Source organism: Mixophyes fleayi, chromosome 2, assembly GCF_038048845.1.
Source record: "Mixophyes fleayi isolate aMixFle1 chromosome 2, aMixFle1.hap1, whole genome shotgun sequence".
NCBI lineage: Eukaryota > Metazoa > Chordata > Amphibia > Anura > Limnodynastidae > Mixophyes > Mixophyes fleayi.
In genome coordinates, this window is record NC_134403.1 from 171,984,810 (window position 1) to 172,012,480 (window position 27,671).

The following is a 27,671-nucleotide window of genomic DNA, read 5'->3' on the forward strand; positions in this document are numbered from 1 at the left end:
TTGTAGTACTACAAGCACCAGCATACCCATGGCATCCAGGGCCTGCTGGAACCTGTAGTGTACCAAGAGAAAATGTACATGAAACACACACGCCCCTTTAAAATTACTTTATTTTAAATAAATGTAAAATCCCTTTGTAGTACTCACATCCAGGGTCTTGATCTGCAATCCATTCAAGTATTCCTGCTTGTCCCAAACAATACAGTAATTTAATTCCAAGGTTTTCCAGCTCAGTAAATAAACAACCCCCATGTCAACAAAATACAGCAATATAAGTCTAAGTTCCTACATCTTTGTAAATAAACAGCCACCATGTCCATAAAATAGAGCTATATAATTCCAGGGTCTTCTTGGCTGGCAGCACTATGGTTAAGCTGTGTTGTTTAATTTAATTACCAACGTTAACACCACAGGGGTCTTAAACTGTTTGGGGGGGTCGCTTGATTGTTTGTGTGTCGTGTTTTATTTTTTTACTTACGTTTTTCACTGTATATTGCCGGTGGTAATATCTGAATGACGACACTTTCATTGTCGCACCCAACCCAGTTAGAAATTACTTGCAAATTGAACATGTAAATGAATATTAGAATACTAATTAGATTTTGCAATGTATAAAAAATAGCTTATAAATTAGCTAATAAATTTACATTAACCATAATCTAGAGGATCTGACTTGCTGCACTGAAAATAAAAATTAGATTCACAATTATAAAACAGATGTGGTATAAAGTCTGATTCCTAACTAAACATCATGTACAATAAATACATAATGGCAAGTTGATAAGTTAAATGCTCCCACACATCTGTGTGCCCAAGATCTATGTTGCTGTGGTTTTAATGTTTCTTAATAAATGGTTTAATTTTTTTTATCAAGATTAAGGTTCAGCGATATTAATTAGTTCAAACATTCTAAACAGGAAAATGGAGGTACTGCCCATAGCAACCCGGTACTAGCTATCAGTTATCTCAGCAGTAGGCAACAGGTGGCCTGCTGAGTCTTCCCTCGCGGACCCCCAGCCGGCTGCTCCAGATCTTATTATAACAGGGGTAGCCAACTTCTGCCGACCTCACAGGACATACCCGGAGGAGGAGGGAGTGCACTTCTGTGCAACCCCTTTGTTGCCCCTCACTGATTTATATAGTACATTCTAGAAAATGATAGGTAGAACTGGTTGGCTGCTATGGACAATTTTTTCCTTTTTAAAAAGTTTTATAAATCTACCCAGTTAGAATTGTTTTCATATAGGTTTTATTTATCTGGTGGAGCTCAGCCCTATTTATCCTCTTCTAGTTTTGAACCCCTTCAGAGAGGACAGTGAAGCCGCTTCATTTTATCAAAACACGATTTTGCTAGAGCCTTATGTTATTTACATTTTGATTATTGCATATAGCTATGGAGCAGATGCAGCGATGTCTAACCAGGAAGCCCAGGGAGAAAATGCGGGCTCTGTGTAGAGGGCGGAGCTACAATTATCTTCTTCCACCATATGTGGTATTGGGTCTTCCAAACGGAGATTACGATATCCCACATAAACACCATCCTAACCTTGAGATTGGTGGCGCGGCGTTGGCTTGAATTGCTAGCTGGGAGTTGCAGTTTGTATTCTTATTTCTTAGAGAGGTCAGCAATATGGCGGAGCCCAAGTTGGCGAATAACAACATGTAATATTCGCTGGCTCTAAAGATAAGATGAATGACAATATGTGTATCAAACTATCACTACATATATCAATACATGTACTATAAACTCAAGAACATAGATCTAACATCCTGCAAGTTAAGTTTTGGTTATGACTAGTTCCCCTTTGCCGTAAGGACCTGGTCCTTTTGGTGAAGGAGATCTAGCCAGCTCAGCATTCGCAGTCGGTGAGTGTCTGGTGGCAGGCGACACCAGTAGGAGTGGTCTGTAACAGTCGGTTACCGACTGTGCGAAAGGTACCCAGATTAACTGTGCCAGCTCCTTTTCTCGAAGACTACACCCAAAGACCAGATGGCAAAGTAAACCCAACCGGTCATAGTAATAGTCAACTGAATTGTAGATTTAGCCATATTTAAGATTAAAATAATGCTATAGGTACCATGTATTGTCATGTAAGATGAATGCATGTCACAGATGTATCATTTTGATACGGTATAATGGCCATGATTCCGAAAAATTTAAATATGTAGCATTCAGATGTGCATGGTAATCTTCACCGATACCACACTTGATAATCAATTCTGATGTCATGCAATAAATGTATTTTAGCTTAATGTCTATACATCGAGGGCAGTATAACTTTTTATTCATTTTAAAACATTTATCATCCTTTTTTTAAGCCAAGAGAAACGATGACACTTTCAGGCAATTAGATGCAAGTTGCTTTTTTTGGGGGCGGTGGGTGGGGTTGATTAAGTTAACATAGTAAAGTGTTCCTCATCAATGCATTTGAAAAAATGGTTTCTCATCTCTGTTTGTTGAAAATGTATGCTATTAAAATTAAAACCATTTGCCAGTGAGTTCACACTTGTAAAGCAAATGCCCCATGATCATTGACATCATCGTTTTTATCGCTACTCAAGAAAAAAAAAAAAAAAAAGATATTCACTATTACATAGTGGAGCACATACATGCAAGATCTATTTTTCTATATTTTTTTGAATCTCTAGAATTATCAGTGATTTTAGAGTCATAAAGTGTCACTGATTTCTGAGACCTGTGTGACACTATCCAGTGTGCGCCCTATTGGTTAAAAACCACTTAAAGCTAAATACATAGTAAATTAACTAGGAAAATCAGTGTTCTTCCGAGAAAATTTTGCCTCCTGGGTGGTATTAAGAAGTGGCCAGGTGTGATCAGTTGTAACACTTTGTAATAATATTGAAAATTGTTGGAGGTTATTGCCCACACCTGCCAGGACTGGTGGTCAGTGGTCCAACACACACTGTTGGCTGTAGTGCTTACATAGTGCCTGTTCTAATAGGAGAAACAATGGTTTATCCTATTATAATAGGACTTTGTCGGGCTTCAAGAGCCGGGTGGCAAGTAAAAACAGCCGGGTGGAGCACCTGCGATATAAGTGCTGGGGAGAACACTGTAAATAAACAACTTAATCCTCTTTCCTCCTCACAAATAGAAGAAAGTTGCTGACGACTACAAGTTGCTGATGACTACTTGCTGGTATTTGTGCTGCTTAATCTGGAGACCAACGCACCACTAGTCTTCACCAGGGAAGTTTGGATTTAGCTGCGAGGGACACGCAGGTCGCAGTTATCCAGAACAACCACCAGCAAGATGGAAACAGAGTAGTCAGGCACTCCAGGTCAGAACCAAGGAGCAAAACAGTACAGAATCAGGATCTGAGGGGAGTGTCTAGGGCAAGCCAAAGATCAAGTTTCATGAGGGTAATACACAACCATGGATAATCCAAAGAATCGTCAGGGTAATAGCCCAAGTCACGGAGCCAAGAGCAAGCAGGTTAACAGACAGGAACGGTGGAGCACTGGTAGGGCCCAAATAGGCTTCCTTAAATAACGAGGGGCAAAAGCTAATCCAGAATCGCAAGAACCGATGCGCATGCGCCCTGAGGCCAGCTAGAAGTATGGCGTCTGGTCGCTGAGGAACCAGACACAGGGGGAGGAGTAGCAGGCGGCTGTCCCTAGGTAGATGCGGACTGCATGTATTGTACATCACATATAATTAGATATTACAAGCCAGCTGTTTGTAGAATGAAACAGCACACAGAAGGCTCTGGTTATGACTGTTTACAGTGACACGTAAATTATTCCAGTTGCTGGTCCTTGTGATAACCAGTGACAACATAACTATCCCTCTTAGCATTCAATTAATCAGAGTTATTTTCACCACCATTTCTGGCATTCTCAAATTTTTCGGAAAATTACTTGAGCTGACACCTTAAAGGAGCAAAACCATATTGGAAAACTAAAGAACGTGTCCTTTCACCCTATGGCGTGCAGCTGTAGGAGAAGTCAAGTCACAGAGATATGTCCATCCAGAAGTCACAAGCCCATTTAAATCCTTCCTTAAACAGGCAAGCTTTAAGCAGGGTCTTGCAGTTACAAAGTGAATACTTGGTAGACAGGTGAAGAGTTCCAGGAGTAGCGTGCAGCATACAAGAAGGGTTGCAGTTCTGAGAGCTGTGGCAAGCTAGTAAGTGAAGGAAGGTTGGCATGAGCAGAGAATTGGCATGTAGTGTGATTGTAAGCTTAGATCTAACAAGTGAGAAAGGATTGGAAAGCACTAAATACTTTTGTAGTGAATGCATAATATAATAGCAAGACAAGATGATTTCAGTAAGAGAAAAGCAGATAATGATCAAGAGCAGAGGTTATTCTTGTAGCAGCAGGTGGGTTGAGGGTGTGCGTGCACAACAGAGACAGTGGTGGGAAGGTCTTGCGATATGCAGAGGGTATGGGATGCAACATAGAGGGTGGTGGGCAGATAGGGCACAAACGACACAGAAAACTGCCAGCAGAGCTGGCATGTGTGGAAAACCTAGTGAGCAGGGATCACGTGAGAAAAATGCTGGTGTGCACGGGTGGCATGCGAGACAGAGAATGACAGGAAGAGGGGGGCATGTAAAGGGGGGGGGGGGAATCCATGGCCTCTCCTCTTACACCAATACCCTCATACTCACTAGCTTCTCCCTTACATGACCCCCCCCTGTCCAACATATGATGCTCTGCTCACCAGCTTTAAACTCACTTTCTCCATTACCAGCCAGCTTTTCCCTCACATGTTGTTCTGCTCACCAGCTCTTCTCTCAAATGCACGCCACCTTTTCTCTCGCATGCCCCCTCCACACCAACTTTTCTCCTCTTGGCTGTAACACCTGTGTTGTACAGGTTCCCTTTTGTGGGACAAAGACCCACAAAATGTAATGTCTGTGTGCATCCCCTTACATGGAATGAAATGCAATTGGGGATATTGCATTATCTATTAAGTGCTAGCAGGATTTTCTTATTTCTTTTCTCTAATGAGTCTTCCTGTTACAAACCACTATGGCTGTTACCAAAGTAATTTACATTTCTCCAAAGCAAGGGGGTCATTTGTTCTGTGGATATCTAATGTTACTCATCGCTAACTGCAATGTATGTATCGACTTTAACACCCTTTACATTTGAACCCTCCACATCTTTAGAATGTGAATTTACCCCATAGGAGTTATGTTTCCAGAATACATATTTTTTGATTTTGGTCTTTAGCTGTCATGCAAAGAAATATAAAGGTTCTATTACCACAGAGAACTATACAAGGTGTTGTATATACACTATTTTCTCATCATGAGGCAGTATTTGCAAAAACCCCTGAAAGCTCTCCAAAAGCACCTACCCCCCAGCCTTTATTATATTGCTTTTGAAGCACTGCAATCTGAAAATATAAAGAAAATTTGCCTCTTTCCATTGTTGTGGACAAGACCCAATGTGGAATTCATGATGTGATTTATAAGAGGAGTACAGCAAAGCCAAAGCATAATTAGGATAAATCACTGTCCATTATTATAAGTTTAGTGTTAATACTAAAAAAAAAAAATAGAACATGCAATGCAACTTTGAGGATACTCAATCCCTATATTTATGTTGCCGACATGTACACTAGTTATTACACTTCAAGGAGTCCTGTTTTAAAGACTATTTTCTGGTATTAACGCCTGAAATACACCTCACACATGAATAAGACTGGCAGGGAAAACAATTTTTCCTTCTGAATTCAGCAGAGATATTGCAATGTTTGTTGCTAAACCGCTGCTCTACCTGATTCTCCATTACCTGCAGTAACTACACAGGAACAAGGCTGCTGCAGCCTCCCCTGTGTATCATGTGACTACCGCAGTCACATGACCTGGTGACGTCAGAAGGTCCTTTAGATGATGGGATCTAGCCATTACCTCACCGTGAACTTTTATTTTCTCCTGACATATATTGGTACGTATTCATTAGATCGTTACACTGCATATTAGTGTATGTTATAGGCCACAGTTTCAGTGGTTAAAGAGAGAATATTGAACCCGACTTTCCATTCATACAACAAACAAATCCTGAACTCGAATTTAAAACTCATAAAACATGTGGGCAGAGGGCTGTGGAATAAAGAGAAACTAACAAGTGAAAAGATCTAGTGAGATGTAGAATAACGTTTCCTTTTTAAAAAAAAAATACCTGTTTAATTATAAATAATGATTATTTGGTAAAATATAAGCCATGAGATGTCTATAGTACCATTAATGGTATTCTGCACCAATACTCTTCTATTCTCCATGTAATATTAACAGCCAATAGCGTACACTTATAAAGCTAAAATTATTTGTTGTAACAGAGTTTCACACACCCCTTTGGTAAAAGGTTTAATAACTTTAGAAGTTTTAGTCACCAACTTTCACTAGTACAGTAAAAAAAAATAGTGCTGCCCTTAATATCAACCGGAAGCGCTCTGGAAATGATGCATGCCACAATTTGTGTGTTCTTTGTTGCAAGAAATGCGAACCTCCAAACATACCACATATATAGAGCAAATTAGTTTGTAAGTATAAGTGAATTACAACTCTGCTAATTTAACTTTATCTCTGCCCCATAAAAACTACAATAACCGGCTGCCCCCCACATATTTTTTTTTCAATGAAAAAACAAAACCTGAAAGACACCTTATTAGACTGTATTACTTATTTCCATTGCTCATAAAGAAAATAATTTCTCTAACAGCTCAATTTCATGCAATTGTAAGGGAATTCTCCATAGTCATTGCTAAATATGCAATGGCAGCATAAGTTACTGGTTTGTAAAACCTTTAGATGAATATAGATAGTATAATTTGATCTTGGTCAAAAGTAGTTTCATTCTTTATGTTAACTCCAAGATTATCCAGTTTATGATTGCAATAACTTGGACTCAATAAGTTCATTTATGTTAACGAGATACAAGTACGGCAGTTTATCAAAGTGTGCACTTAAAACCTCATGTTGGTATCAGATATTATATAGCGATATTTTGCACAATACACAAATGCATTCTTGTCCTGTATTATGTAAACATCAAATTACTTATAATTCCATACAAATGGCAAATGTGGGTGTGTAAACTGAATCCCAATTATTTTAATGTTAACGAGATGCCTTTAAATCCAGTTGATTCATCCAGGTTATTGTAACTGGAATAATAGAGGGAAAAGCAGAAAGAATATTGTCACACTGTAAGAAACAAACAGACTAGCCAGTATGTAAAGGGTAAACCTACCATTGATATTGCCTTCATAAAGCTAATGACAAACTGTTTTTGTTGATTCTTGAGATGTAAATTAAGTTCTTTTTCCTATGATAAATGGCACAGGTATAGTATGGTAAATGACCAAATTACAATGTAGTTTCAAGGTAATTTGGTTATTTGCCATTGTAAACATACAGATTTGTTCATAAGCCTTGGTCATTTGTGAGGCAATTTTTTGTGGTGTGAGTGATGGAAGCACATTATATGAATTCTGTTTCACATACAAGAGAGTTTTACACTACAATCTACCCATACAAGTTTGATGGAAATCTTGCATTGCTGCTTAATTACATTGCTTACGTGTTGTTCCAGCACCTCCCAATCGTCCTACAAATTGACACACAGGCTGAGCTGACATATTTTGTGTTACTGATAACATTCTAATTCTGTTGCTGTTCTAGCACTGACCACTTCATCTGCATCTCCATTTGCCCTGTTGTGAATAATGACTATTACAGGTGCCCTGACCCTACTGAAACAGTAGATTTTCTATGTATATGTGGCTGACTCCATTGTCCATCTGATTCTTACCTATAACTGTTTTCAAGTCATGAAAGCTTCCCCAGAGTATAGTTTGTTTTTTATTACCAGTCATCTGTATTTTATAGATATGTGTTTTTTTTGCAGACTTAGGTATTTGAAAGAATGTACAGTACTTCATTCCATGTGGGCCGGAGCCTGAGCAAATTGAAACCCAGATTGGTACTTGTCAAACACCTGTCTACTCCAGTGGGGAAAAGCAAATCGGGAGATGAGCTTCCAACCTTTCAGTATGTTGGGCAAAAATCTAAAAGGAAAGACCGTGTTTTTGTGTGGGGCTTCTCTTACACGGGATCTTTAGGGATACCCAGCTTCGTAGTACCTGACACAGGGAGGAAAAAGCCAAAGCAGTTCCAGCTAACTCCATATAGGTTGGAGACGGATGAAAAGGCAAGTGGTTTTTCTACAGAAAAGTAGAATTAATTCTGAATTGTTTTATCTTTTGTGTCCTCTATAGGCATTTACACTGTATGCTTTTCACTTACAGCACTTCCTGTTTATAATGGCAGTTGAAAACACATATTAACATTATTATAACTAAATAAATAAATTTTAATTTATTTATTTTAGTGCAAAGAATATACCTGGTGTTCTGTATCTTGGTAAGTGAGAGTTATAAAGTGGCATGGTAGTTATAGTATTTTACAAGTAAGCTTAAATGTCTTTTGCTAGCTCCAGTTTGGACTGTAAATATATGTGAAGATTTGGTAAACCAGGTGATCATAAATAATAATATAACATCAAATTACAGCCTTTTTTTAGGAAACCTATTTTGTAAAATTACAATGGAACATCAAACTACTACTTCAAATATTAGTGATCAGGGTCAGCAACAAGTTTAACAATATTGTCTTCTTTTTTTAAAGCAGAAAGAAAGTTGTCAGCGCTTATCCTTTAAACTACATATCTGTGTGTGTCTAGCAAAATGAAAACATGAGGTATTCGTTCATATTTTGATCAAAAGACTTAAGCCTGCATCCCACGTCAAGGGTACCTCATTATATGCAGGTCCTACACTGACCTATATGCTTTAAACACTATTAAAATGCAGTTAAAATCAGATGCACTCACCTCCCAGGTATAGGGGTTTACATCTAGCAAAGGCTGGCTTTGTGCCTTAAATAGACTTGATGGACAGCTGCTATGACAAAAAGGCAATATTTTGAAACAAGACCAGAGACCAGACACACACAGATATGTAGTTTAAAGGATAAGCGCTGACAACTTTCTTTCTGTTTTGTATACATATATGGGCATTTATATTTCCACACAGCTGGTATCACACACAATATGGGATATACCGAGTGCGGGCTTGTTGCCAAGCAGCTGGTACCATATATAATGTGGGATATACCGAGCGCTGGCTTATTTTTCTCTTCTTTTTTTAAAGATTGTTTAAACTAATACTAAATGATTTGTGAATTGAAAATACTGTAGAACTATTGTGGCAAAATTGCAAACCGATCTGTGTGAAATTCACTCAACTCTACTAGTGATTTCAGAGTTGGCTGAGATCAAAATGAAAGTTATAATAGTTCTCTACTGATGATAAGTATTCATATTGATAAGCGTTTTTATCAAGTTGATAAATTTTCTGCCCTGTTTTTTCTGGTGAAAATAAAAAAAAATATTTTTCAAATTAGACTTCAGTTAATAATTTGTGTTATTTTCCATAATTAGATTATATTGTAAAAACTTTACTGGTATTGTAAATTTGACTACTAACTTAGACTAGGCTGTTTAAGTAACAAATAATGGGTTGTATTCTTATAAGTGGCGACAGTAAATAGCTAAGGAAATATGTACAATAAATTAAAACCAAAAATGAATTTTACATTTCCAACAAGGACATTAAAAGGGTAAAATGGGGGTGCTTAAAAATCAAAGATCTAATAAAAAATAAGCAAGGAATACTTCAGAAAAATAAACAAATAATAAAAAAAAAAACAAGGTAAGTGTATTTTTTTTTTTTTTAGAACTGGACAGTTTTAGACATATTGCCCTGCTTATCATTACTGTTTTGTGATTTTACAGATATCATCTGCAGCCTGTGGCTATGGCTTCACGCTATTATCTTCCAAGACTAGTGATATCACAAAGGTTTGGGGAATGGGACTAAATAAGGATTCTCAAATTGGCTTTCACAGAAGCAGAAGAAATCGAAGTAAGCACTTTCCCTAGAAGGGAAGACTTTATATGATAAGTTTGCTCTGCTAAATTTGGATATTTAATTGTATTTATTAAGGCTGGCTTATTGGTATTCTCAGGATAGTCAATAGTATATTAAGAGATATCTACTAAAAGTTATAAATAAGAATTTGATGTACAGAAATAACAATTTTCTTAATCTAATGCTGGTACCATTTTGAAAATAAAGTAGTCAGCCCAGCTTCTGTGTCTTCAAACTGTGTTCTGCAGTCACCTCCATTTTAAAGCCAGCCTTGGAAATCGCGGTACAGTGGAGATGGTTTCTGCACATCCCTTTTCTTACTTCATCATGACTAAGAGTCACCTGGAAGAGTTCTGGTTTGCCAGTCAGACTAAAGGAAGAGAACTTGCCGGTACCACTTGTATGGTACTGCTGATGGCAGGTTTGGCTATTTTTAAAAATGCGGCAGATAGTTAGACCAAATTGCAGTATCATTAAGTCTAAGGGGTATGGGGTATATTAACTAAACTGTGGGATTGAAAAAGTGAAGATGTTGCCTATAGCAACCAATCAGATTCTAGCTATCATTTTATAGAACGTACTAAATAAATGCTAACTATAATCTGATTGGTTGCTATAGGCAACATCTCCACTTTTTCAAACCTGCAGTTTAGTAAATATACCCCTAAGTGTTTAATGAAAATATTGAACTAGAAAAATGCTAGTCTGTCTTGCTCTGGTAAATTTGACATGTGCCTGGGAGAAGAAGAATTTGGGGAGTCTAAACTTTTGGGGGTTTTCTACACCTGCATTGTATTTGAAATTAGACTGTGGTAATCTGTTATATATGATGAAACCTGGCTATAATATGATTACTATGGGGAACGCAACACTTTCATGTGCACCTGTTTTCTTATAGATGTTCCCCAGTGCATAATTCTCTTATAAACAATGTGTTAATTCCAGGGCACTTTCCAAATTTTACATTTGTCCCATATACATTATTATCAATCAAACTTTTCTAAAGCGCCAACATTTTCCAGAGCACTGTAGAGTAAGTAAAAAGTAATGCAAAATCATCACAAAATAAATACTGAAAATAGAGGCATTGAACTCACTGCTCATAGGAGCTTACACATAAAGTAATAGGGAACCCTAAGAGACAAGGTGTACAGAAAGGGATTATGGAACATGTTGATGAAATGTAGGCCAATTAAAAGCCACCATAGATGGAAGAAATAGCGTGTGAGGATGTACCAGAGAAGACAGATGAGTAAAGCAAGTAGACATAGACATATTGTAAAATGTGAGACACTGAAACAGAAAGGAGAATAAAAAATTAAAATGGTTCTGCAATGGTCAGTTATTTCGTCTAATGTAAGATGTAGGATATGTGAAACCATCCTCTTCAGATTAATACAAAGTGTTGGTCCAGGTGGTCTGTATTTTTTTTACTTCTGTTGAACTTTGTTTTCCAGCTAAAGGTTATGAATATATCCTGGAGCCATCACCGGTCCCTCTACCGCTGGACAAGCCACAGGATACACGAGTGCTGCAAGTGTCTTGTGGCAGGGCACACTCCCTTATCCTGACAGATAAAGAAGGAGGTAACAGACATGATCCCTGCATTTATTTAAATGTAAAAATACAAGACAATTATTTAAAAACTTTGATGTGTTGCATCCAGGGAAAATAAACATCATGTAAGTCTGTAGAGTATGCAAACCAAGGCATTAATTTTTCATAATTGTCCCTAGCACCGGAAAATGTATATACTACTCGTAGTTTTATTTTATCCCTTGGCCAAGGGTGCTCAAGGGTTGTATCTGCTTTCTCAGATATGCCAACTAAGGTAGCGGAAAATTCCCTGGTGGGCTCCACAGGTGGTTGGTCTCCTCGCAGCTTGTCTCTCCAGTGAGAGAGCAGATTCAGCTGTCTGACCTCCTTTTTCGCAACGCACACACAAGCTTCCCTCTTGGCTGGAATTGGATTTGAAGTCGGAGATAAATTGCAGCCTAGATAGCATTGCAAAAACCTAAAAACCAAAGTCAAACCACCCACTATTATGAAGTGAAGAAGTGAGCATCGACAGGGTGGCTGCTGAGGCTGTGACGTGTACGTTGGCCCACCGGTCTCTTAGAACCTCTGTGAATTAAGTTAATTGGAGCTTATATATTAAATAATATATAATTATAGCATGATAATGAATATGGATCATGTAGAATGTGTAGTGCCCCATGTCCGTGTTGCAATACAAACAGATATACCTGACCAGTAAGATAATGTCTCTGACATTTAATTAACCAGGTGAGAGAGAGCTATAAACTGTGTCAGGGATTTTGTAGGATTATAATCAGGTGTGTGATTGACCAGTCATACCAAACAGGTGATAATGATCATCATTTTCATATGTGGGTGAAACACAGTCATTAATTGAAACATAAACAGTTGTGTAGGACGCTTAAAACTGGGTGAAGAACAGCCAAACTCTGCTGCAAAGGTGAGTTTGTGGAAGACAGTTTCATGTCACAGGTCATACACCATGGCAAAACTGAGCACAGCAACAAGACACAAGGTAGTTATATTGAATAAGCAAGGTTTCTTCCAGGCAAAGATTACAAAGCAGACTGGGGTTTCAAGATGTGCTATTCAAGCTCTTTTGAAGAAGCACAATGAAACAGCAAACGTTAAGGACTGTAGATGCAGTGGTCGGCCAAGGAATCTTAGTGCATCAGATGAAAGACACATCATGCTTGCTTCCCTTCCAAATCAGAAGATGTCCAGCATCAGCTCAGAACTGAAATAAACTAGTGGGACCCAGGCACACCCATCTAGTTTTGGGAGCAGTCTGGCCAGTAGTGGTTTTCATGGAAAAATTGCGGCTAAAAAGCCATGCCTTTGACATGAAAACAAGGTGTCAAACGACTCAACTATGTACGAAAACATAGGAACTGGAGTGCAGAAAAATGGCAACAGGTGCTCAGGGCTGATGAGTAAATATATGAAATATTTGCCTGCAACGGAAGGCAGTTTGTTCGCCGAAGGTCTGGAGAGTGGTACAATAATGAGTGTCTGCAGGCAACAGTGAAGCATTGTGGAGCTTCCTTGCAAGTTTGAGGCTGAATTTCAGCAAATATGGAGTTGGGAATTTGGTCAGCATTAATGGTGTCCTCAATGCTGAAAGGTGGGTACTGATCCATCATGCAATACTATCAGTGAGGCGTCTGATTGGCTCCAACTTCTGCAGCAGGACAACGACCCCCAAACATACAGCAAATGTCATTAAGAACTATCCTAAGCATAAAAAAGATTAAGGAATCCTGGAAGTGATGATATGACTCCCACAGAGCCCTGATCTCAACATCATCGAGTCTGCCTAGGATTACATGAAGACAGAAGGATATGAGCAAGCCTACATCCACAGAAGATCTGTAGTTAGTTCTCCAAGATGTTTGGAACAACCTCCCTGACGAGTTTCTTCAAAAACTGTGTGCAAGCGTACCTAGAAGAATTGATGCTGTTTGGAAGGCAAAGGGCGGTCACACCAAATATTGATTTGATTTAGATTTCTCTTTTGTTCATTCTCTTTGCATTTTGTTAATTGATAAAAATAAACTATTAACAAATCCATTTTTGAAAGCACACTTATCTTGCAGCATTTTTTCCAGACCTGCCTTGAACTTTTGCACAGTATTGTGTGTGCATATGTGTGTGTGTGTGTGTGTATATATATATATATATATATATATATATTGAAAAAACTTTAACACACACTTATTTTAGCGTAGTCATTAAATTTGACGTATTGGGCTTGATTCATCGAGGCTCGTATCAGTTTTGAGCGCATTGTAAGCAAAATCATTCTGTGCATGGCCAGAACCAGACCATACACCAGTAAACACAGCCCTGTCCTAGTTGCCTTTGTACGCAAAGGACACTTATTATGATTTGTGAGAGTGAATAAGACGGGCGTTTGGCAGATGTCAATTTACAGTAAAGGCATGTCGAACTCAAGCGCAGGCAGCCACGTCCAAATCAACCTCTGGCCATCGCAAAAGTTACTTGTTTTTCTACCCTATCTCTTGCTCCATGTACAGGGCTAGATTAAGTCCTGAGAACTAATGATGCCAGTCTCGTATCATGCTATAACATATGTTTGCAATCAGGAGCAACTGTAAAAATGTATTTTATGTTCAGTAGACATTAAGAACATCCTAATATATGTATTTCATGGGGACAAATAAAATAAAAAAACACATTTTTACTGCTTTATCATGAATGTATTATTAATGTGTGTTAATAATTCAATATTCTTTTTTTTTTTACTGTGCGTTCTTTTGCGAATTTATAATTCACATAGGTATTGGGGCGTATCCCATAGTAGAGCACAGCAGGCCTGCACCTGAATTCATCAGAGCACGTGTCTTCAAATCCGTTCCTTGTTGATTTCGGGACCATGCAGAACTGATTTATTTGCGTTTTTAAATAAAGACATGTTGCGCTCAGTATGCATGCCTTGATGAATCAGGGCCATTATATCTTTATTTATATAATGGAAAGTATAGTCAATATACACTAATAAACCCATTGCCATTCCCTTGCATCATGTCTAGATAGCCTAGGGCAGTCTAATATCTTTAAATCCCTTTCAAGTTGCAAAAATGTTTGTGTTATATTCAAATTGAGATGTGATGGAACATACAGAATTCTTAAGTAATAGATTTGAATCATATTCATAAACATTATAACATCCTGTTTTTCTTACCTGAAATATGCCACTGCTTTGTTTTATCAAAAGCCGAAGGATCAGAATTTTCCATTACAGAATGTTCACAGTGTTTTATATTAGAGGTTGTCAGGTAGAAGTTACTGTGTAATGAACATTTTGAATCATTGAACCATATCAAATCAAAATGCCAAGACATAATATAAATTATTGTACCAGTTTTCAGCATTGGGAACAATTCATATGGACAGTGCGCAAGACAGGTTATCGAAGGAGAGATTTACAGGTAAGAAATACTAAGCGTATGACCTTGTTTTGCCATGGATTTTCAATATTAATAGTTCTCTAAAAAATTGTAAAGTGATTTATGAATTTTTATTCTGTATTTGTTTTACCATTGTTTAACTCGCTGCTAGAAACCAGGTTTGGGGAATACCGTAATTTACCCTTTTCTTAAGTTTGACTCACCTAAAATGTTTTTTTAAAAACCTAAATGTTAATGGGTTTCTCTACAGTAAAAGTGTTTTGGATGTGTGTGGGCATCTTGTTATAGTTATATATATATATATATATATATATATATGTTAACCCGTGCATGATACTCATGCATTCTAGTCAAATCAAGCTACTTAAGGTGTTAAAAAGGTTCTTGCCATGCATTTGGGGCATAGCCCAGGCCTCCTCAGGGGAACAGCGTTACTTCCCGACGCAAGCGCCCTTTTTTAACGTGGTTTTGTCCACATGTCACCACCTCATCATTTTTCTACATTACCTCATCCTTCATCTTTATCGCCACATCTATCCAGATGTCTATCCAGACACAGGGATCTCTCTCAGCGGTCCTGAGTATCACACTTCTCTCGCTCTGTCACCCCCGGCAACCACCAACCACTCCCCACTGTCACCCCCGGCAACCACCAACCACTCCCAACTGTCACTTCTCCTTCAAGAAATATATATATATATTTTTAAAATCTTTATAAACACTTTTAACAATTAAATTAAATTAACAAATTAAAAACATCTTAGTATACCAAATTTCAGCCCTTTCTGATTTTTTTTTTTTTTACACACACACTAAGAATTTAGTAGGTCAGTGTATAACTCCGCCCAGCAGGTGGCGCTGCAGCTTGTTGATTTTTTTTTCACACACACACAGACTAACACACGCCACTAGGCTTTTATATAGTAGATATAATCACTTACTCAACTGTGCCCACTTTCTATACCTGTGTCTCCAGCCCTTAGATTGAAACTCTCACCTGACTTACATTGCAGCTGCCTGAGTTTAAATGCCATCTGGCAGAATGCCACTTAGGATGCAGTTAGAATGCTAGGGGTGCCCTGCTAAATCTCCTGCACGGACCGGTGGGTACTTTGCCAGCTTGTGCAGCCAAACTGCTAGTGAGTGGAAAGAACTGTTCACTTGAAGTGAAGTGATATAAAGAAGTGTAGTGTTGGGACGAGGGTCATTTCAGATTAAGTACAATATATTAAAAACACCCCTCCAAATACAGTATTGTTATGCTTGAGAAAACTTGAGATATATTACTCATGCTGATCTGTTTAAGTTGTGTTTTTTTCCTTTTTTTTTCTCTCTTATGCTTATTTAAATTTTAAAATATGAACGTCTAGAGAAATTTCAGCAGGCTGTGATTTTAAAAGACAAACCAAGCTAAATCTAAAACACGCATGCTGGAGGAGATGCAGCGCTGGGTAGTTAGCTCTTCCCAGTCATTGCATTTTTGTTGTTGGCATGCAGAACTATGTCTCCAGCACTGCCTTCCTTAAGCCTGTGACTCCTCTTATTTTCTGGTACTGGTCTAGAGCGCCAGGAGCTGTGATGCACATGAGGGAAGTTGGCAGAGTGTTACATAATGTAGTAATTGGTGTACTGCACATGTTCTCATGTGGAAACCTTACATGATATCAGGAGGAGTAGAAGTCATTTTTTATTTTTCTTTACTTTAAATAATAGAGTTTGATGGTGCTTTTTTTATTTTATCACATTTTCTTAGTGTTTCTTAATCTTAGTAAATGTCTTTGGTTATTTCGAGTGCATTGTTTGAATGTTTCAACTCCATATAGGAGTCATTGTCCAGAAATTGTATCACTATTGAAGAGTTGTCCTTAGTACTCTGCAGGTGTTGGAATGTCTAGGTTTTCAGTTTGCCATACTATTTATTAAGTGCTGTTAGGAACACCAGCAGAAATTAAATCCCAATGATAATGATCCAGCTGGCAATCAAGAAGCACATTTCTTTTTATTTGACTTTGCAAATATTTTGTACATATCAATATATTACCAGTGAATATAAAATATACACAATGAGAATACAGAATGGCCTCCTTTTCAACTGTTTTGTATTTCTTTCCTATAGTGAAAGCCAATTGATTCACAGAGTCCGAAAGCTAGAGAGCAGAGTTGTTCAGGTATGGCAATTTATGGCATGATGCTGTCACTCCTAATATGTGAATAGTTTAATTTATTGAAACTAGTAAATAACACCTGGTTTTTCAAAGTGATTATCACAACTGGCTTTGTAGCTGCTAGGACACATCATGGCACTTTACTTTCTATTGTAGAACTTGGAACTGATTTTTTATTCTCAGGGGGCAGTCAAGCTAATAATATATACAACATAACAAACTTTCAGATGTTTCCAGTAGTACCTGTGGTTTATTGTTTCAGAAATTGTTATTTATCTGAGCTTTCAAAATAATACTTTTTGAACTGATGGTAAAGGAACTAATCTGTCTTAGTTGATTAGTCACCCTCTGTCCTATGTTACCATATGTTGTGCAATCTAGCTATAAAATGGCATGATGTGCATTGTGAATAAAAAATATCAAATTTGTCAGGTTCTCTTTATTCATGTCTAGTACAGTAATTCTCTGTAGAATATAAGCTGTCGTGGACAGAGTCTCATCTATCCTATGTATCATATCTGTCCACCTCGTACAATCATGATGTCATATCTTTAGCTGAATCTTCTGCTGTTAGTTCATTCAAATACCGGTGTCCATGCTAGTTGTATTGTTAGTTCATGATTATCCATATATGTGTTATTATGCTTTATTGTATTCATGTATCTGTTAATAGGTTTATTATATTCATGTATCTTGCATCTGTATGGTAATTGTACGAATTCTGTGGCGCCTTATAAATAAAAGCTGATTATGATGTATTTTTTATTAGTAAAGTTAGAGGATTGTGTTTGTTTCCTCTTGTTCCTCATATTTTTGGGCATCTGGCCATGTGCCAATAGCCTTAACATCCGTCTCCTGTTAAACTATACTCACCACTGGCAACTAATCCATGGCTCCAAACTGAAGTACTATAAAATTATTTTCTCTTTCCTACCATTGGGGGACACTGTGCGACATTGGGTTATAGTAGGTGGAACTAGGAGTTAGACACTTAGGGCTAGATTTACTAAGCTGCGGGTTTAAAAAAATGGGGATGTTGCCTATAGCAACCAATCAGATTCTAGCTTTCATTTTGTAGAAGGTACTAAATAAGTGAAAGCTAGAATCTGATTGGTTGCTATAGGCAACATCCCCACTTTTTCAAACCCGCAGCTTAGTAAATCTAGCCCTTAGACTTATCTTTTTTCCTCCCCTACTATGCCCCTCCTCTCCTGTAGCCTCAGTTTTGTTGAAGTGCCTAAACCTTTAATAGTGTTAGGTCACGCTGGTATAGGCTCCTGCCTAAACCTTTAATAGTGTTAGGTCACGCTGGTATAGGCTCCTGCCTAAACCTTTAATAGTGTTAGGTCACGCTGGTATAGGCTCCTGCCTAAACCTTTAATAGTGTTAGGTCACGCTGGTATAGGCTCCTGCCTAAACCTTTAATAGTGTTAGGTCACGCTGGTATAGGCTCCTGCCTAAACTTACAATAGTGTTAGGTCACGCTGGTATAGGCTCCTGCCTAAACCTTTAATAGTGTTAGGTCACGCTGGTATAGGCTCCTGCCTATACCTTTAATAGTGTTAGGTTTTACACATTTTTATTTTCATTTCCCTTTAGGTACATCGCAGGGATCGAACCCAGATGGGTGAATAGTCTGTCAGCGCTTTTCACCCTGGTCCCTGCGAAGGTAAGCAGAAGCCTGGTCTCACTTATCTGTACCTTTTTGCCAGCAGTCATCCCCTAGTAACGAGCAGCGGAGACTACCTCCTTGTTTTCCTGTGCCATTAGGGCTTTAGGTGCCCCATGTAGGATCATTTCACTGCAGGCACAGAGCTACAGTCGCACGGGAGGGAGTCTTGGCACCCTCCCCTTTTAGCGCGACGGACAAGCCGGCAAGTCCCCTCCTCCCCTATATAACGAGCAGCAGGGGACAAAGTAACAATCATTCTCCTCAGGAGATTATTGTTAGTGCTACCTGGGCAGCTTGTTATGTGTGTGCGGACAATGCATGCCGTTTGCTATACAAAGCCATCAGCGGTGCATGGAGGCAGCCATGTTTAGGGAGTGTTGAAGGAAGGACGGCCCCCCTACTTCCTGCCGCGGAAGTGGCCATCTTGGATTGCTGGGACACGGAGATCATCGGCTACACGCTGCTCCTCTGCTCTGCCTCTCTTCTACTGGTAACGTTGTATCCTATTTGTAATATTTAGAGACAACTGTCATACCCTATTAAGCTGTTTACAGAATCAGGACTATTAAGTGTCTTGGGATTGGTGTATTTTAAGCCTGGTATAGAGACTTGGTAGAATCTCTCTGTTTTGTGGTCAGACTTTGGTTCTCAGACTTGGCTAAATTTAAGGAAAACAATATTTGCTTTTTATATTGTACTTAATTGGTATACATCTTAAATACAGGGTGATTCAAAAGTCACAGTACACCCTTTTATTTCAAAAACTCTACAGGAAATTGGGAAACCTGAATACTCCAGTAAGGTATGGGTGACGTAGTCTATCTTTTACGGTATGTACCAAACATGGGCGCCATCTTGAAATCGGCCAATCGGCCCAATTCCTGTAGAGTTTTTGAAATAAAAGGGTGTACTGCGACTTTTGAATCACCCTGTATGTCTGAGAAGGGGGCATCCAAAAATAAGGGATCCTCGGGTATGTCTGCACTGCATTATACAGGTGCCAGATGTAATGCCAAATTATCTGTTGGACAGCCTAATCAGGATGCTTGCTGCATGGCGTGTGAAGCCAAGATCCAGGAGCGGAACACCCCATCTCAAGGTGCAGCAGCTATGGAAGAACCGCTCTGGGCTAATTCACTAACTTCAGCCATGGCGGAGCTCACCCTTGTGATGACACGGTCGGCAGAGGTACCTGAAGTTTCTGTTCTCCACACTTCTACACAATCACTTGCGGGTGCAGGCACATGTTTTCTGTCTGTATCAGTTCAGGAAGAAGATCGCTTACTTACAGTATCCCACAGGGCCAAGAGAGTCATCTCTGATGCGCTACAAGGACGCAATCAAAATTCAGACCGTTCCTCAGAGGAGGAGGGTGAATTAGATACTGATCTGCCGGAAGAGGACTCAGTTCTATAGATTCTGCTCCTGCCCATAATGTTGATAACCTCATTCTGGGTATCAGACATACCTAAGGATTTGCTGATCCAGAGCCCACGGCCCCATCATGGTTCTCCTTGTTGAAGAAGACCAAGGCACAGGTGGTCGCCTTCCCATTATCCCCTCAGATGTTGGAGATGGTATCTGACGCATGGCACAGGCCTAATAAGCAGTTTATGATGCCGGGAAAATTTATGTAACTTTACCCTCTCCCGGCGGAGGACTCCATTAGATGGGAGGCCTCTCCTAGAGTTGACACCATTGTCGCACGATTGTCTTCCTCTTCGGCTATCCCAACTCAGGAGCGGGTTTCTCTTAGGGACCCCACTGATAAGAAGTGCGATCAGGCTCTCTCCGCTCAGCTTATACAGCGGCAGGCAGTATGTTTAGACCCACAATGGCAGTTGCCTGGGCTAACAAGGCTATACAGCATTGGCCTGAACTGGTGGTTAAGACAACATTCCGCGTGCGGTAATACAGTCTGTAGCCGAGTATATTCTAGACTCTTCAGATTACGTAGGACAGGTATCCATGGATGCTGTGTCAGTAAATGCCAGATTCTCTGCCCTCATTATCGCAGCTCGTCGTACCTTATGGTTACGATTGGACAGCGGACGCTGATTCAAAGCGAGCGTTAGAGGGTTTACCTTCTGATGGGGTTACTCTGTTTGGATCAGAGTTAGAAAAGGTCATTCAAATATCCACATGAGGTAAAAGCAGTGCTTTACCCATGGGTTTCAACAGACCGCGTCAGGGACGGTTTCGGTCTTTTCGTTCCTTTGCCCGGTGCCGAGGTACTCAGCCCAGAGGCCAATCCTCTGCCCCCAGGGGAGCGTATATCAGATGTAGGAGCGCTATTAGGCGAGGATCCTCGAGACCAGGTGACAAGCTCGCTTCGTGACAGTCTTTTCCCAGGAGATTCTGTGGTGGGGGCACGTCTTTTTCGTTTCCAGACCCAGTGGTGGACATCCACCACAGACGTTTGGACGCAAAGAATTGTGTCTCGGGGCTATGTCATAGACCTAGTCCAGTTCCCACAATGGAGGTTCTTCACCACGGCAACACTCCTTTGTCCTCTCAGGCGCAGAACACTTCAGGAGGCAATCCAGAGTTTGCTAGCAGCCGAGTTTATTGTTCCTGTCCCAATGCAGGAAAGAGGTCAGGGGTTTTACTCCAGTCTCTTCCTGGTGCCAAAACAGGATGGATCATTTCGTCCTATTTTAAACCTGCAGTCTCTCAACAAGCAGGTAAACACTCAAAGGTTCCGGATGGAGTGCCTTCGAACCGTCATCGCCGGAATGGAACAGGGAGAGTTTCTGACCTCCATAGACATCAAGGATGCTTACCTACATATTCCGATGTGGAAGGGACACCATTGTCTGCTCCGCTTCACAGTAGGGAACTCCCATTTTCAATTCAAGGCCCTTCCTTTCGGCCTAGCGACCGCCCCCCCGAGGGTTCACCAAGATCATGGTGATTATGGCGGGGCTCCTGCGTCAGAGGGGAATAACAAAAGTTCCCTATCTGGACGATCTTCTGCTGAAGGCGCCGTCAGCGGCACTTTTATCTCAGCACATCCAGATCACAATGCAGTTTCTGGAAGCACACGGGTGGGTTCTAAATTTACCCAAATCTTCCCTCATTCCGCAACAAAGAATGTGATTCCTGGGCCTCTTGTTTCGATACAGTTACTCAGAGAGTATACTTACCGGAAAACAAGGTCCTCATTCTCTAGCGCAAGACCAGGACCCTGTTAAGGCAGACCAAGGTCTCCATCCTCAGCTGCATAATACTCCTGGGAACGATGGTGTCAGTGTTCGAGGCAGTGCTGTTTGCACAGTTCCACTTTCACACATTTCAACAGGAGCTCCTTCAAAAATGGTCAGGTTCTCATGTGCATCTCGACAAGCAGATGATCCGCCTGTCCTATCACACGCGTCTCACACGCCTGGTGGCAAATCTGGATAATGGTCAGTCTCTGTGAGCCTGGACATGGACATTAATCATGACAGACGCAAATCTGTCAGGTTGGGGAGGGATGACAGGATCCTTGAGATTCCAGGGTCTCTAGTCCCCCCAGGAGGCCTCGCTTAAAATCAACGTCCTAGAACTCAGAGCGGTGTACAGGATGCTGACTCCGGCACAGAGGTTCCTGTCACGAAGGCCTCCCCAAATTCAGTCAGACAATGCCACGGCCATGGCGTATCTAAACCACCAGAGGGGAACCCGCAGTGTAGGAGCCATACGGAAGACGACCAAGATCATGGTATGGGGGAACGCCATGTTCCCAGCATATCAACCATCTACATTCCGGGCGTTTAAATTTGGGAAGCCGACTTCCTCAGCAGGAAGTAGATTCACCCAGGCGAATGGTCCCTCAGCAAACACTTTGTGGATGCCATGACATTCCCATAGCACGTTACCTCTTTTCACCGATACCCATGCTCTCGCGGGTGCTAAAAAAGTTAATAAGAGAACGGGTGCCCGCAATTCTAGTAGCCCCTCATTGGCCACGATTTTCAAACATTCTGAAACTGGCGGTAGCACCCCCCTTCCATCTGCCAATGCAACCAGATCTTCTGGCACAGGGTGCTCTTCTCTGCCACTCTTTAGATCGTCTAGCTTTGGCGGTGTGGCTGTTGAAACCCTAATTCTCAGGACCAGGGTTTTTTCACAAGAAGTCATTGGTACCCTAATGGCCAGAAATGCGTCCTCCTCTACCATATACCATTGAGTCTAGAAGGCATATATTCTATGATGTGAGGCCCACAGTCTACACACATCCTGGTTTAGTCTCCCTCGGCTACTGGCTTTCCTGCAGGCCGACCTTGATTAGGGGCTCCGGCTGGGGTCCCTTAAGGTTCAAGTTTCAGCGCTTTCCATTTACTTCCAACGCAGACTGGCAACATTCAGGGATCTTTAGCCCTTTTTGCCGGGGGTCCTTCATGTGCTGCCCTCCTTCGTTCACCCAGTTGAACTGCGCGACCTCAATTTGGTGCTTAACGCGCTTACCCAGACCCCATTTGAAGTCTGGAGTCAATTGATTTACGCCATCTCACTTGGAAAACGGTGTTTCTTTTGGCTATCACGTCGGCTCGGAGAGTCTCCGAATTAGCAGCGCTCTGCTGCAATTCTCCTCTCTTAATTGTCCACGAGGATAGAGTGGTCCTGCACACCAAGCCTTCCTTTGTTCCAAAGGTGGTGTCTAGGTTCCACTTAAATCAGGAAATCGTGGTCCCTGCTTTCTGCACGTCGTCCTCTTCTTCTAGTGACGAGTTTTTGTTGCTGGACGTCGTTCGGGCTCTTCATCTTTATGTTGACCGGACGGCCTCTTGTCCGCAGAACAAAGGACCTTTTAGTTCTTTACAATGCGCAAAAGCGAGGCTGGCCGGCCTCTAGACAGTCCTTTGCCCGCTGTATTAGGTCCACTATCTCGCTGGCTTATGTCCGGGCGTCTCAGCCCGGGAAAAAAAAAAAAAAAGATTTCTTTTAGCCCACAGGACTCCTCTTTCTCATATGCTTGGTTAGACAAAACTGAGGCTACAGGAGAGGAGGGGCATAGTAGGGGAGGAAAAAAGATAAGTCTATGTGCCCCACTTCTAGTCCCACCTACTATACCCTAATGTCTCGCAGTATCCCCCAATGGAGTAAGGGAAATCTATTTTACGGTGAGTAAAAATCTTCTTATCCGACATAAATAGACAGCAGGTCTCTAGAAGGAGATAATGAATTATGAGACAAATTAAAAAAACTATTAAATTTTTTTGCTTCAGATTTATAGCAATTTAGCCATACAGCTCTAGGAGTTAATCATCCCTGTTAATCCCATGACCATAAAATTTTAATCAGTCCACCCAAATTTAAATTTGGTGGCACACCCTGCCAGCCATGTCCGTCAGCAAAGCAGGAATCTCTTCTTCTTCTTTAAAATTATATGGCCCTTTAGTAGTTATTGTTTGGTGATCACATGTGATGACTGCATAAGAACATTGTACAGGACAGAAAACGTTAAGGAGCTCAGGATAGGGAGGGATTTTTGAATGCACAGATCTCTCTTATCCTGGCACTTATAGATGCAGGGGCACCCTTGTTTGAAAGAATGTAGTACCTTGTTTAAGATGAGATGCCCCCTTACTAGTAATTGTATTCTGGTCAGCAGGTAATAACATCCTACACTACAGAAACTTATAAATCCAGAGACGGGAGCATTCTAATGCTCAGACCTCCCTCATCCTTGCTTAAGTAAACTCAGTGTTACACTCAATATATGCAGTATGTTGTCTAGTTTTCAAAATGGTATTACCTATAGTATTACTACACATTTTATGCATTTAATTAAATACTGTGTAAAATAGCAAAAAATAAAATAGTATAATAATATATTAATAAAAAGCATTTCAAGTGTAGATTTTATTATGGAAAAACAGTATAGAATCCTGCTTTTTGCTGTTTGGAAAGGTGTCGATGATGTTTAGGAAAAAATACACACATTTGCTTTTAGTTCATTTTCTTGCAATTTCAATAAAAAACATGATTTGGGCATATTATTTTTGTTGTGACAGGAGGTATAAGCAAATTAAGTTTTCTGAAAACTCAGTCTTCTAAAAAAAATAAACCCAAAAAACAAATTACTGATATTAATGTTAGAATGTGACCAGCCCAAAAAGTGGTGAAATAGGGTCAACGGCGAAGGGGTTGAACTCTGGTAGCTTTACAGTGAAAAAATGGAGGGCGATCGTGGTGCCTTTTCTGATGGGGAATGGTCCTGTATTCTGGTATACACTCAAGACACATTATATGTAAAATATCAGTAATTGTAAGTCCTACTTAGAATGTACATCACTCCTGTGAGATTAGCAAGGTTTGAGAGGGGTGATGGGCCAAATGGTGTGTGAGGCAGCATCATTCCGGTACCTATTGTGTTCATGTTCCCTTGCTTGCCCCCATAGTTGTATATTTGGGTTATCTTGTGGATAGGACGGCCAAGCAATGTGTTAAAAAAACAAAAACAAAACTATTTTCATTGGCCAGGGCTAACATTGCTAGGTCATTGGATGGCCCCGGACAGCCAAACTTCCAGAAACTGGCGGCTGTGGTTCCATTTTTTCAATATAGTTTTAATAAGAAAAATTTATTTTGGTGGTCTGCATGTACTGATAAATGACATTGTCAAACCTCTTGGTAATAATAATGTTTGTGCATCTCACTATGGTAGCATGCATATCTTTATTTATTTTTATTTTTTTTTCTGTATCCTAGATGCTTGGGAGGTTTGTTTGACTCATTGTCTGTATTTGTTTGAAAATCAATAAACATGATTCAAAAATGGATAAATTGCACTTACTAAGATATTGGTGAACACCAGTGGGTAACCCAATACAAGTATCCACTTACTATGATAGACAATATACAAATACAATACAATAGAAGTCCACCCAAGAAATTACATTATTCATTAATGTTAGTGAATGTTATTGTAACGTAGCATGTTAGCACTTGATCTATTAGCACATTTGCTTTTTAGTATTTTCCATCCTCCAGTAAATTGCAGAGACCTATGAATAGAGCATGTTCAAGACAAACAAAAAACAAGTTCTTAGATATTTGGCGTTAATGATTACATGCAGCCTGCCCCTCTAGGGATCTCTTCCACAAAAAATCCCAATAAAAACTTGAGAGAAGTAATCTGTGCTTATGATGAACAGATTGTTTAATAAATAGTTCATGAACAACACTTAAAAATCTTGCTGTTCAACAGATCAAGAAAAAATTGCAGTGCCAGATGTTCAGCATGCTGATTGCATGCAATGACCCCTCACTGTTGCCATTAGAATACAATGGTGGAAGCTGGGTTATTATGACACAATACAACATGCCCATTTTGCTTCGGGGATTGTGAAATCATAAAATATTTTTAAAAGAAACTTGCTCCATCTTGATTTTACCAAGTGATTTCATCCCTCAAGGCTTGTGTAAGACAGTCCTTATCCAGTTTTTGTGATAAGATTGTATTTTGTGAAGTCAGCTCTAGTTGATGCTGTTTTTCTCATTGTGTTTGCAGGTTGCATGTGGACAAGATCATAGTCTGTTCAGGACAGAGCGAGGAGAGGTGTATTCATGTGGTTGGGGAGCTGATGGGCAAACAGGTCTGTTTCAAATTGGTTTATTTCCTGTATTAAAACATTTTAATTTCTATTTTCTTGTTGGACACGTTATCCAGAGAGTCACACATGCTATGAAGTGATTTTAATGGGAATTTCGGAGTGTCTATCACCATTTAATTTGCAGATGAGATAATTGAGGTCCAGTTGTGAACTTAGAAGTAATGGACCCCACAGAAGAATAAAAATGTTTTTGTGAAAAAAAACTTCCTTATGAACCGAAGCTTTGTTTCTGCTGGCTGCACAGCAACAACTGAAATCTGAATCTATAAGTGATTCTGGAAATATGGCATTAGACATGCAAAGTTACAACAAATTTTTTGCAGGAACTTATGTGGTGGAACTAGCCATTTCACAGAGGTGTAGAGTTCTGGTGCTATAATGACCTTTTTTATACTGTATTTGTAAATGTGCTTTAAGTGGCATTAATAGTGTATGAGTAGAGTGGTACAAATGTGGTCAGTCCATATTAATATGTGTTGTGATGTGGTTGGGATAGAGCTGGGACCACTTTAGGCCAAATTTCACCAGCAAAATGTTCAGTTTTGTGGCCAAATGCGGAATGATGTGAACATTTTGGGGAACAGTTTTGCAAATTTTACTCATCTTTACATGCCACCCTAGCGTGCTAATCAGAGAAACCCCAAGCAACGAGACCTAAATTGGGTAAAATCATCTTTGTGTAGATAGGATTTTGGTCGTATACTTGACTGTCACTATATCATGCACTGAGAATATCAGTTAGCTATGGCATCAATGTAAGCAGCAAATAATCTATATCAGTGATGGGCAGCAAGTGGCTATAGGTCCACATATGGCCCTTAGGGCATTCATCAGCTGCCACCAGCTCCTTGCTGCTTGCTGTCAGAGTTTTCTGTTATAGCTCATAACACTTTTTTTTTCTTCTTTTAAATCCTGCTATTATGTTACCGCAGGTAAGTGTCTCTTTCTTTTAATAAATGTATTATTTTAACTTATTATTGAGGTGCAGTCAGATGCTGTGTTTCAGTTTCCACACACATACAGTATAATAGCCACTGTTTTGATAAGCCTCCAGATTGTTGTGCCCTTTGCAATGCTTTCCATCCTACTGAATGTTGCACACTGCACCTTGTTTCCATTCAGTGGGGTGCCTACATTCTACAAGTGTTAATATAGATAGCTACTAGGTAGATCGCTATTAAAAATAACAAAAACAAATGTAATTAATTTTCTGCATGTTGTATAGTGTCTGGACAATAAAAGGCAGAGAACAATATAATATAATTATTATGCAGTCACTCATAAAGGAGTGTA

At 39.8% G+C, this 27,671-nt stretch overlaps 1 protein-coding gene across 1 annotated transcript in view; it reads left to right on the forward strand.

The window, feature by feature from the left end:
- Nucleotides 1–5,820: 5,820 nt before the first annotated feature.
- Nucleotides 5,821–27,671, forward strand: part of RCC1L (RCC1 like) — a 34,760-nt gene continuing 12,909 nt past the window's right edge. Inside the window, exons 1-7 of the mRNA XM_075194999.1 lie at nucleotides 5,821–5,925; nucleotides 7,888–8,190; nucleotides 9,835–9,964; nucleotides 11,428–11,556; nucleotides 14,895–14,961; nucleotides 17,057–17,108; nucleotides 26,276–26,360. Of these exons, the coding sequence (XP_075051100.1) occupies nucleotides 7,906–8,190; nucleotides 9,835–9,964; nucleotides 11,428–11,556; nucleotides 14,895–14,961; nucleotides 17,057–17,108; nucleotides 26,276–26,360 (748 nt within the window). The 5' untranslated portion in view covers nucleotides 5,821–5,925; nucleotides 7,888–7,905. The remainder of the gene's footprint in view (nucleotides 5,926–7,887; nucleotides 8,191–9,834; nucleotides 9,965–11,427; nucleotides 11,557–14,894; nucleotides 14,962–17,056; nucleotides 17,109–26,275; nucleotides 26,361–27,671) is intronic.